This window comes from Phycodurus eques, chromosome 7, assembly GCF_024500275.1.
Source record: "Phycodurus eques isolate BA_2022a chromosome 7, UOR_Pequ_1.1, whole genome shotgun sequence".
Taxonomy (NCBI): domain Eukaryota; kingdom Metazoa; phylum Chordata; class Actinopteri; order Syngnathiformes; family Syngnathidae; genus Phycodurus; species Phycodurus eques.
In genome coordinates this window covers 5,422,363-5,434,864 of record NC_084531.1, presented here as the reverse complement: position 1 = coordinate 5,434,864, position 12,502 = coordinate 5,422,363, and the positions used below count along the sequence as shown (strand labels likewise).

The following is a 12,502-nucleotide window of genomic DNA, read 5'->3' as shown; positions in this document are numbered from 1 at the left end:
CAATGGCCAATAAAAACAGAAAAATATTGTACTTAATATTTTCCTGGAGGATGCATTTGGGATTAGCCTTTGAAGTTGGTAATAGTGAAAAATGAAGTGAAACAGACTGATTGTAGTCTTCTTTTCCAGAATGAGAGCGCTTAAAGAGGTGGATGCTATTCATGTGGCACAGCTTGAAGCTGGCATCAAGTGCAGGTGGATATGGGCCTGGCTCAAGTTGGAGGACAAAACAAAAAAGCAATGAAATGAGGAAAATTTAATTTTAATCCTAAATTTGTACATCAATATGTATTTGAGCGGTGTAAATGTTTTTCTGTGTGAAGAAAATTTATTTTGCCTTATTGTACTCTTCAGAGTCTTCTAGATTGCTTAATTTATGTTAAAATCAAAAGCATTCTCTGCGGGAGCCCGGGGGATCCCTCCAGACACCCCCTACAATGTTTTTTTTTTTTTTGGTCACCTTTTTTCACGCCTTTGTTGTTTGCATGTCTGAGGTATACCTATGATGAAAATTACAGGCCTCTCTCATCTTTTTAAGGAGGAGAACTTGCACAATTGTTTTTTCTCCCACTGTATGCACATGAATATAAGCCATTGCATTTCCATAGGGCTGCTGTGGTCGTAATGCCCACCAACAGTTCACCTTTCCTGCCAATGTACTTTTGTGGGAGAGAGTGAGGTCGAAAAAAATTAAAGGTTGGTGGGAAAATCCCACTGTAGGGGAAATCCACTTGTTACATCAGCAAACATTAATATATAATATAAGGAAAAGAACAACCATTAACAAAATAAACCATATGAGATGAAAAAAACTGTTATTTATAAACATCAAGTAAAATAAAAGCAACATTGTGAACATTATTGCACCTTGTATTTTTAATCTACAGAATATTGTAGTCAAATTTGTGATGTTTTATTTATTTATTTTGCAGGTGTGGTGTATAGTTTAGTGCAATGGAACAGTCTTTTTGCTATGGGCAGGATTGACCTCAGTCACATTCCTTCCTTCACTTCGGGTGTAAAAGTCTGGCACTGAAGGAGCTTCTCAGGTCAGAGGGAGGAGTAAAAATTCAACACTGAAAGAAATCATTTTGACTGGACACCCGTAGAGGGGGCAGGAAGAAGTAAAACGGGGCATTGAAAACACCCCCTCTCAATTTTGCTGTGCATACGCAATTTTGCACTCGGGTAGACATTCAACATGGGGAATCGTGGGTCTCAAGAGGGGGACGACTCTCATGGTAGGTGTCGTCGAGATTAACGGTCTCTCTTTGCAGCCCACCCCACCCCTTAGCTGCTCATACGCCTGTGCTTAGTGACTCATATCTCATTCCTCTTATTTACAGTATTGGGAAACTGTCCAAGAAAGGTTACATTCCTTCTTCTGGCTTTCTGGTTGTGAGCATGCTCTCTGTCTCTCTTGGTCCTTCCCTCCCTCTTGCAAACTATCGTATGTGGGTTTTGACTATATTTAGGCTGTGTTGCTCTTGGTCAACAATGCAGACTCTCAGTAATCTGAGTTGGACTGTAATACAGTGGTGGAGAGTCAGTTTGTAGTTACTGCTGAGCTCTAAGAGACGCCGCTGGAATTCGAACATTTTGTACACCATTATTTCCTTTGCTTTGACAAAGAGGTGACTCTGAACAGTTACAAGTCCAGCTAAGATCAATGAAGAACAGAATGTCTTGTTGACATTATTGACCGAGTGAGCCAACAGAGGTACTTTGAACTTATAGTGTGTTTTTTATGTTGGAATGGGTTTATGAAAGTAAAACTTTTCCATTTCTTCATGCTTTAATTAATTCATAATATGCACACGCTCTAGTAATAGGGCGGCAGAGTTGGTGGAAATAAACGGTTATGTGGAGAAAGAGGCTGTTGTTATAGTCTAGAAGCCTACCATGGGCCTCCTGGTTGCTCTCTGACTTTTTCAAGATTGCAGTCAGATACAGTTAAGAACTTGTCAATGAAATGAGCATGCTTAGTTTTACTTCTTATTATGCTTAAGACAGCACTAATTAGCAATTATAAGAGGAAGGACAACACATTTTGGTTTTCAGACCCAAATGTTATAACAAACTGTGATATATTATTCTAAAAGGTATCTCTTAAAATTTGAAGTTCTGAAATATTTTTAATGTCAGCGATTCAAAAAACAGTTGCGCTTATTTTAAGATGCAGGTAGCAGTAATGTGCACTTATGTACATGTGTACACAATAAAAGAATACTATTTAGCATTAACAAAGTGTGCATTATTGAACACTGGCTATGGAGTTTGTCAGTGATAAACATAAGTTGTGGTTGTAGGGGATATAAAAAGTCTGCACCTCCCCTTGTTCTGCCATCATTGTTGAGACACCTTTGAAGTGACTGACGTGTCATGTGTTGTAACAGTCTTTATATTGTTGCCTCTTTGAAAGTTGCAAGCATAAAAGCTGTGGCACAGTAGACTAACAGAATTTGAACGTTGACTGCGTGCTTGGTCTTCATCAGTTTATGTGGTCCCTTCAAAACGGAATGACTGTGAGTATTGCATAATCTTTGTTTGATGATGTAATATGTGGGTAATGTTCAATTACATTTGGCGATGTTTTCAGGTAAAATACTAATGCGATAGTGGCAGGATATGTCGGTAGGACATAAGCGCCTTTGCTAAATTTAAATTGTAACAGCGCATGACGTGTCGTAATGGTGCCTTTCTCGTCTTCTTTCAATCATGGCACCCACCTGTTCCCAATTAGCCTGCTCACCTGTGGGTTGTTCCAAACAGGTGTTTGATGAGCATTCCTCAACTTTCTCAGTCTTTCTTGCCACCTATCCCATCTTTTTTGGAACGTGTTGCAGCCATAAATTTCCAAGTTTATGATTATTTGCTAAAAACAATCAAGTTGATTAGTTTGAACATTACATATCTTGTCTTTGTGGTCTATTCAATTAAAGATAGGTTGAACATGACGTTCAAGTCATTGTATTCTGTTTTTTTTTTTATGTTTAACACAACGTCCCAACATCATTGGAATTGGGGTTGTATTAGTAATTGAGAGAGCATTGAGAGGGCAGTACACCCCTGTTCAAATGGCATTTAAAAAATAAATAAAACCAAGATTAATAATTTTTCCTTTTTTCTTTTTCCACCATTGGTGTGACCTATAACAAATGGGAAGGTATAGAAGCAGCCTAAATGTTTTGTGCTAACACTGCCTGGTATTTGGAACTGTTCAGAATTCCCCCACCTTGACAATGGCCCCAATTTCAGCTAAAGAAAAACAGCCACAAAGTATTATGTTGCCACAACCATGCTTCACAGTTTGTATGGTGTTCTTTTGGTGATCTACAGTGTTATGAATGTGCCACGTACACCTTCAATTATGGCCAAAAAGTACAACCTTGGTTTCGTCAAATATTAACACGTTTTCCCACTTGCTTTTGGGAGGTTTTTGGTGTGTTTTTGCAAATTGTAGCTGGGTTTGGATGCATTGCTTTGTAAGATAAGGCTTCCATCTTGCCACCCTACCCCATAGCACAGATATACAGTATGAAGAAGATGGGAGATTGTTAACATTCAAATATACTAAACTTGGCCAGAAATTCCCACAGCTCCTTCAATGTTGCTTTCAGCCCTAGGTAGCCTCCCTGATTAGTTTTAGATGTCCAGGTCTTGGTAATGTCACTGTTGTATCATATTTTCTCCACTTGATGAGGACTGTCTTTATTGTGTTCCATGGTACAGTCCCTTCCAAAGTTATTGGAACAGCAAGGTCAATACCTTTGTTTTTCTTGTATACTGAAGACATTTGGGTTTCAGTTTAAAAGATGAATATGAGACCAAAGTTCAGAATTCCAGCTTTTATTTTATGGTATTTACATCTAGATGTGTTAAACAACCCAGGACAGAGCACTTACAAATGATTTATCTTGGTCTTTTTTTGTTGTCACAAAAACCTTGTATTTGAACAGGGGTGTGCAGACCTTTCATATCATTGCATGTGTTGTTTATAATAAGATGTGTACTATGTTTCTCTGGTGAAAGCCAAAGCAGCAAATGGCACATTTGGGACTGGTTCGCTTAACTTTCATATGCTGGGCTATACAGTTTATTACGACCTGAGCACCAGGTGGTGCAAAGCCCAACTTAAAATCAGAATCATCTTTATTGGCCAAGTATGTTAAAACACACAAGGAATTTGTGTCCAAACTAAATATACATTTCAGACATAAACACATATACAAAATACGTTAGTCATTAGGCAATATTAAGAATTTAGTAGTCCAGTAACACTGATCATACTAATCAGTGCTGTACATATTTTTGCAATGAAAGTACCTCCTTTTTGGGGGCCTCAACCTTCTCCAAAACTCAGCAATTTTTGTGCCTGCGTGTATCCTGGTGGAAATGCATCTATTTTATGGATTCCCAATACAACTTCACAAAATGCATTCAATAGCGCGCTCTGGGAAGTTTAAAAGTACAGCCCTCAACACCAGTTTCATTGATCTACATGAAATTGGTTGGACATGTCTATCATAATAGGATGCCAAAACAAGTCTCATTAACACATGACTGAAATTGAACAAGAAGTTGGCCTTTGTGGTTTGAAGCAGGCAGTGGGAATTTTTTTCTCGGGTTTGTACTTTGACAAACCCCTACTAAGCATCTGTGTGCTGAGCATGGTATCAGATTTTGATCATTTTGAGGATTTCCCATGACAAATGTGGGATGCGGGCCTGTTTATTGCTGGTGTTATGATATGAGAATTTTTTTTTTTTTTTACCTGCTGAGATCTCAGAAAAAGTGTTTTCAAAATAGTCTAGGTGGATTTAAATTAATCACTGCACAAATGGGCCATTGTCGTTTTTTTGCTCAGCATTCTGGAATTGCCCTTTTGTCTTCCTATTGTTTTTTTTCCAGTTGGAAATTTTAAGATTTTTTGATCCTCTGTTGACATATTTATTGCCAGCATAGGAAAGTCCAAATTTCCCCCTGTCCAATCCATCTTCTAACGCGTATCCGTGGTCGGGTCGCAGGGGCAGCAGCTCAAGCAGGGAAGACCAGACTTCCCTCTCCCCAGCCAATTCGTCCAGCTCTTGCGGTTGGATCCTTGAAGTGAAATTCAAATGTTTTCACCAAATTAAGTTATTTTTTTTTTATTTTTTTATTTTTGTAATTTCCAGATGAATTTCTGTAGCTAAAGTGCAATGTTACACTCACCATGGCTGCCAATGAAGGGCCTTTAGACCTTAAGTTAAAAAAAAAAAAAAAAGTGCTGTCTTTTCCACTGTAATGGCATTATATATCTACAGTGGATAAGTGAATAATAATGGATAATAAACTTTCGCTGTTGTATTGTTAATCATTAGGATCAAATGTCCTCTTCCCCAAAAATGTTTTTGCACCTCACATAAATGATTTTGTCTGCATACTGTAGACTCTGTTTCTGTGTACTTCTTTTGTGCCTCAATGTCAGGCTTATGTTAGTGTCATTTCACGATTGTAGGATTAAGCTTGCATGTTTTGATTAATACTGTTCTGTCTGATCCACAGCCGGAGCCTACTATCCAGCCCAGCCTCAGTTCCCACCCCCAGTGCAGCAAACACCTGTTATCATGAACCCTGCCCCTCAACAGCAGCAACCACAACCACAGCCTCCCCAACATGTCCACACCAAACGGGAACGTAAACAGGTCAGTGTCAATTGTCCATTGGTATGAATGTGAGTGCGAATAGTTGTTTGTCTATGTGTGCCCTGTGATTGGCTGGCGACCAGTTCAGGGTGTACCCTGCCTCTCACCCAGAGTCAGCTGAGAGAAGCGCCAGCACGCCCGTGACCAAAGTAAGGATAACCGGTACGGAAAATGGATGGATGAATCCTCTAGTAATGAGGAACACTTTAACAGAATCAGTTTTGTAAGGTCCTACCAATTTCAAATATTTTGTTAAAAAATGGACCCCTTTTTGGGTATTCACTTAAACTTGGTATTTTATCATCACAATGCTAACAGGTTTGAAATATTTGGTGCCTTACTCACAGACACTACAGCAGTAGTTGGGAAGAGTTCCGGTACTTTTACTGTAACCAGTCCTTGTCTCTATATCTTTGGATGACAAGTGGATTTGAACTAGAAACCTCAGGGCAAGTCTTAACAGACAACAATAGTGCAAGTTGCATCGGAATCATCACTACAATGTGGCTTACCCATGAACATTGGAACCTCGATAGAACGGATTAATAGGGGTGGGTGGGCCTCGTCCGATATAGCCGATTGTCTGTTAAATTGAAGCACTTTTCTTTTTTTGAGGCTTTATGCACCCTTATTACTGTACAGTACAAAAACAGCCTAAAAACGGCCATTACAGTACATAGTTATTGTTAATAAATATAAAAAAAGCTTGAAAATGTTTGACAGTTTCACATTTTATTCAAACTTACCACGCCGGTGTGTTTGGTCATGATGGCATTGTTGACGTACAGTACTCATCATAGGCGAGTCACTTTCATGAGCTGGGAGGAACTGTGTGCTTCCTAGTTCCAAATCTTTTACCAGCGTTGAATGGCTTGACAAAAAACTGTTACCGTACCAAAAATGGCATGTTCCAGACTCCAAAGACTTTTGAAGTCTTCAGAGTTAACGCTGCAGCCATGGCATTCTCTCTCTGCTCTATGTACAATAGACAATAGATATACCATTGTCATATGGCCGCCAGGTCAATGCCCCACATTCGACATGGCTGGCACGTAGGCACGGGAAGATCTAGTAATTAGTTTATAGCTGTGACCTGGAAATACGTCACTCTCATTGTCTGCCTGCATTGCGCCACAGCTCCAGCAAACAACAGCGGCCAATTCTGGAACTAACACACTTTGTCTATGGCATTTTAAGTGACAGATGAAAACTATTTTGGGACACATTGTTCAGTCCCAACGGTTGGTTTTACCCAATATCTGTTATATCGGGGTCCATTTTATCGAGGTTCCACTGTATTCACAAAATGCTGTGCAATGCAATAAAACAAGATTTTAAAAAATGAAGTAAATATTTAACTGTGAAATGTCTTCCCTAAATAGTCAGCAGCTTTTGTTTTTTTATTTGGTTCAGAAAATGAACTCGCAAAGAATTTCTTTTTTCTACTGGTGATATTGATCGATCTCATCTACAGATCTGCCCATGTACAATCCCAATGCCAATGAAGTTGGGACGTTGTGTTAAACATAAATAAAAACAGAATACAATGATTTGCAAATCATGTTCAACCTATATTTAATTGAATACACTTCAAAGGCAAGATATTTAATGTCCAAACTGATAAACTGTATTGTTTTTAGCAAATAATCATTAACTTGGAATTTTATGACTGCAACACCTTCCAAAAAAGCTGGGACAGGGTCATGTTTATCACTGTGTTACATCACTTTTTCTTTTAACATTCAATAAACGTTTGGGAACTGAGGACACTAATTGTTGAAGCTTTGTAGATGGAATTCTTTCCCATTCTTGCTTGATGTACAGCTTCAGCTGTTCAACAGGCCGGGGTCCCCGTTGTCGTATTTTATGCTTCATAATGCGCGGCTCATTTTCAATGGGAGACGGGTCTGGACTGCAGGCAGGCCAGTCTAATACCCGCACTCTTTTACTACGAAGACACACTGTTGTAACACGTGCAGAATGTGGTTTGGCATTGTCTTGCTGAAATAAGCAGGGGCGTCCATGAAAAAGACGTTGCTTGGATGGCAGCATATGTTTCTCCAAAACCTGTATGTACCTTTCAGCATTAATGGTGCCTTCACAGGTGTGTAAGTTACCCATGCCATTGGCACGAACACAGCCCCGTACATCACAGATGCTGGCTTTTGAACTTTGCGTCCATAACAGTCCGGATGGTTCTTTTCCTCTTTGGCCTGGAGGACACGACTTCCACAATTTCCAAAAACAATTTGAAATGTGGACTCATCAGACCACAGAACACTTTTCCACTTTGCATCAGTCCATCGTAGATGAGCTCGGGCCCAGAGAAGCCGGCGGCGTTTCTGGGTGTTTTTGATAAATGGCTTTCACTTTGCATAGTAGAGTTTCAAGTTGCATTTACGGATGTAGCGCCGAACTGTATTTACTGACATTGGTTTTCTGAAGTGTTCCTGTGCCCATGTGGTGATATCCTTTACACACTGATGCCGGTTTTTGATGCAGTTCCACCTGAAGGATCGAAGGTCACGGGCATTCAATGTTGGTTTTCGGCCTTGCCGCTTACATGCAGAAATTTCTCCAGATTCTCTGAACTTTTTGATGATATTATGGACCGTAGATGATGAAATCCTTAAATTCCTTGAAATTGTATGTTGAGGAACATTGTCATTAAACTGTTTGACTATTTTCTCACGCACTTGAGAAAGAGGTGAACCTTGCCCCATCTTTGCTTGTGAATGACTGAGCAATTCAGGGAAGCTCATTTTATACCCAATCATGGCACCCCCTGTTCCCAATTAGCCTGTTCACCTGTGTGGTGTTCCAAACAGGTGTTTGATGAACTTTCCTCAACTTTCTTAGTCTTTTGTGCCACATGTCCCAGCAAAAAACTGGCAATATTAGGATAAAAATGACATTTCTATTCAATTGATCATTGCCAATGTTAGCAATAAAGTGACTGTAGATTTTTCTCTATTTCGTCATTGTTATAATCTGACCGACAGAACTAAGGAATTAATATTTTTCTTGAAAGGTTTTCATTACCATGAATTTCTTATTGTGAAAGGCCTACGGGATAACTTTTTTTCAGTTGAATCATGCAAGCTCTCATATGTTCTAAATCTGCTTTTGGCGGACATCGGGATCTATATATGCCATTGAAATAGTGGTGAACCTTTATAATGTGTTGCTGTAAAATTATGCCGCAAGTGTCCCATTTCTAGAGTCGCTAGGTTTTACTTTCCTCTGAAGATGGCTGCTCGACACTACTACACCCTAATCTTATGTAAATGCATTTTTTTTTGTCTCGTCAGCGCTGGTCAAATTTAAGTCACACGTTGCAGTTATCAGTGACAAAAAAAAAACATTTATAAATGTTTTAAAAGACTAGTCTGTGGTGTATTTTTCTTTTAGTAAAGGTTTTGAAAATATTAGATTTGTTTAGGTCAAAATAAAAATAAAACTATTTTTGAAATGCCTAACCTATGTTGGATGAATCAGTTTTACAGACAGCCTGTCGTACCTGATTATCTGCGTTAAGCTTCGTTCTTTTCCCTTGGTACTTTTACTGGGTTCCTTTTGGCTGCTTATCAGTGATTGGACTTTGACTTTTTCAAGGGACAACCATGGGAAAGGGGCATTTGGGAAATAACGTCACACATTTGCTTGAGTGTGTGACTGTCTTTCAGCCATAGGGTTATGTGCATTGCAGTCTTAAAGTGTGTGGTGATTTAAATTCTGTGCCATGGACACTTTAAGAGATGTAAAAATATTTACAAGTGTGTGTGTGTGCAAAGAACCAAAATTATTTTTGCGTTAAATGTAAATAGTGTGTGTGTTGTACAGTGTATTTTTGATTTATGACAACCCTTGCCCCATTTTGTTGTCAGGTGCACTGATTGCAAGTAAAATCATTAGCTTTTTAATTGTTTTCTTAACCTAGTGTTCATCTCTCTTACGCTCACTTCATGTCAAAGTGGAAAAACTAGAGGGGGAGGGGCTGTGGGACATGTCAGCACATTGCTCAGTTCCACGTGGCCAACTATCCCTCTCCCCTACTGAGTTCTGTGGCACTCCCGCTTCCTCTTCTGCTGGTTTCCTCTGTTCTCTAGCAAATTTGCAGCATGTTGACTCAAGAGTGTGGAAGAATGAGCAAAGAAGTTTATTTTGCTAATACGATCTCATTTGATTTTAACCTTCCCTCCCTTTAAATGTTCATATTCCTTATACTGCTGTCTCCCCTACTTCCCTCGTGGGCCCCTTTAACTGTGTTAGTCCTGTGGGCGGGAGTTGCACATTCCAATGCCATAGCTTTAGAAGGCCAGTGGCCATCCTTTTTTCTCCTCCCTGTTCTGTTCATCAAATGAGTGAAGGAGAGAGGGAGTGAAGTTGCTAGCTAGTCTAGCTTGCAACAGAGCCCAGCCCACCTCTGTTCTGTACTCAGCCTGGGACAGTTAAGATTAGCTAAAACGTTCCACCACGCGTCTGCTTTATGGTGTTTAATGTCACGCCTGCAACTGCCTGAAGCGGTCACTCCACTCCAGGTTGAGAATACTCTGTTGGGAATAGCTACCAATGGACGGGGCCTGGCAAAGGTTAGTAATGGTCAACAACCATTTTGTTTTTTTGAGTAAAACATTGAGAGGGAAGAGTCTTTGTTGTGCCTATTTTAGCTTAAGATTCAGTTTGACATTTTAGTCCCATGACTGTGTGTCACTTTATTTCGTACCATTCTGGCCTCATACCAGTTTCATGGCAGCGCTGACTTGCTAGAAAAAGCATGTAGTGTGTGAGTGAGAGAGAGGGAGTGTTTCACTACTGTGCGTGTGGCACTTAATGTGAGAGTGATTAAACTTCCATGTTTTTCCTCTTCCTAGCAGCAGAGCAAGAGTGTTTCCATGCAAAACTATTTTCAAGTCAGATTGCATCTCTTCTTCCTGAACGACAAACATTTTCACAGCCACCCAAGGCTACAAAGGACTTTTGTTTGATATTTCACTTAAAAGTGATAGGAATTTGTATGGTGGTTGGTTTGGTGTCCTGCAATTAGAATTTGTAACATTACAAGAGTGATAAAAGCAAGAGTCATAGGATACGCTTCTCGGCAGGAAAAGTTCATTTATAGCCATGCATGATGAGTGATTCTTGTCTCAATTACGATTGTACTACCCCTAAAATATTGTATATATGGCTAATATCTATTATACTCTTCTTGACAACCCCACTCAAGTATACAACATATGTAAATGTCCTTACTTCTTCCTGTTGACTCTCCATAACTCCCATAGATCAGAATAAGAGACCCAAACCAAGGTGGTCGGGACATCACAGAGGAGATTATGTCAGGGGGCCATAGTGGCTCTACCCCAACCCCACCACAGGTAAATTTGTTGATTTAGTTTGACTTCACTATTTTTTATTTTTAAAGTTGATTTTATTAATTAGCCTTTTATTCAAAGCTCATCATATTTTTTTCTAAATAGACATACATACCTTAATACCTTAATCATTAATACCTTAATCATTAATCATCTCCAGGATGATACCTTAATCATCTCCAGGATGATTAAGGTATGGGATATGGTTTGGATTACTTTAGATTCTTTACATTCATCAAAATTGTGACTTCTATATTTTTACAGACTGACATATCTGGCTCAGATACAGGAGTGGTCCAAGCCAATGGTGAGAGCACCCCAGCTGCTATTGCTCCATTACAGGTTAGAGCAGGTGAGTTCCATATGAAGACACTTTGGTGTATTATAATCCCTGGAGGATTGAAATCCAAATAATCTCCTCAAATTGCACTGATTTAGCACCCCTGCTGAAATCCTAATTTGTACTATACAAAACTAAAAAGCATATAAAGACTTTAAAGAAAACTGGCTACTACCTGAAGAGAGACCTTTTCAGGAGAGTGTCATGAAACGACATCAGACTCAAAATAACCCCCGAATTTAGTTCAGATGATCTAGCAGGATTTACTATGATTTACTGAACTGTATCTCACAGCAGAAATCATAGTCCATTAAGAGCATAAGAAGCATCAAGTGATTTAATATGCCATGGTCCACAGTCAAGATCATTTTCACAATCGTGACATTACCACAAACTGTCAATCCCTCTAAAACTGACAATCCAGGCTTAATGGAAAATTGGTCATGGCGGGTACCAAAACGTTTACAGCAACATTAGAGACCCTGTAAAGTATGTTCTGTGTTTTGTTTCTAACTGAATTAAATATGTTTGAAGTGATAAAAACATGCAAAGACTGAAAACAGCATTAAGTAAACTCTTTTTCACAATTTCAGTTTTCTGTATTTTTTGGGCATGGCTAAAACCAAGCCGAAGTATGCACTTGGGCTTTCTGGCATGAGTTGGCCCTCTCGCACTATTATAAATACTGAGCCTCATTTCATCAGCGGCTATTCACCGCAATTGGGAGTTATTTAGTATTAATAATTTGGTACATTTCTACCACTACAGCGTGCAGTTAGCCATCAAGCTATGCCTACAACCCGAAAAAGAGTATCTTCCCTGAAGTGTTATGCCAAGCGAGGGGGGGCATGGAGTGAGGTGATGGCGAGCTGGACGGCTCCACTGCTGGTTTGCGAGCTCGCTAGACTTGCGATGGGGTCATCTAATAGTTGTTTTGTGTGGGTGCACATAACAGAAACTTCAGGGAACGTTAACTTTTTATTAAACACAGTAACACAGGTTATTCAGTTTACAGCGAACTAAAGACATTTGAGCACATCATGTACGATCCTATTTGATTGAGAGCGGAAAACTGAGTGGGGTGTGTTTTCAACGTACTTAGC

At 39.5% G+C, this 12,502-nt stretch overlaps 1 protein-coding gene across 11 annotated transcripts in view; it reads left to right on the top strand.

Annotated features, from left to right (window-relative positions):
- The window catches only part of LOC133404751 (eukaryotic translation initiation factor 4 gamma 1-like), a 58,802-nt gene that overhangs the window by 22,735 nt on the left and 23,565 nt on the right, over positions 1-12,502 (top strand). For 8 of the 11 annotated variants that reach the window (XM_061680960.1, XM_061680962.1, XM_061680959.1 and 5 more), the window contains 3 exons: positions 5,545-5,684; positions 10,970-11,062; positions 11,324-11,411. In XM_061680960.1, coding sequence (XP_061536944.1) covers positions 5,545-5,684; positions 10,970-11,062; positions 11,324-11,411 — 321 coding nt within the window. Of the gene's footprint in view, positions 1-1,193; positions 1,242-2,440; positions 2,526-5,544; positions 5,685-8,323; positions 10,277-10,969; positions 11,063-11,323; positions 11,412-12,502 lie in introns of those variants that run through there. The other 3 variants (XM_061680965.1, XM_061680967.1, XM_061680966.1) reach the window with 3 other exon arrangements.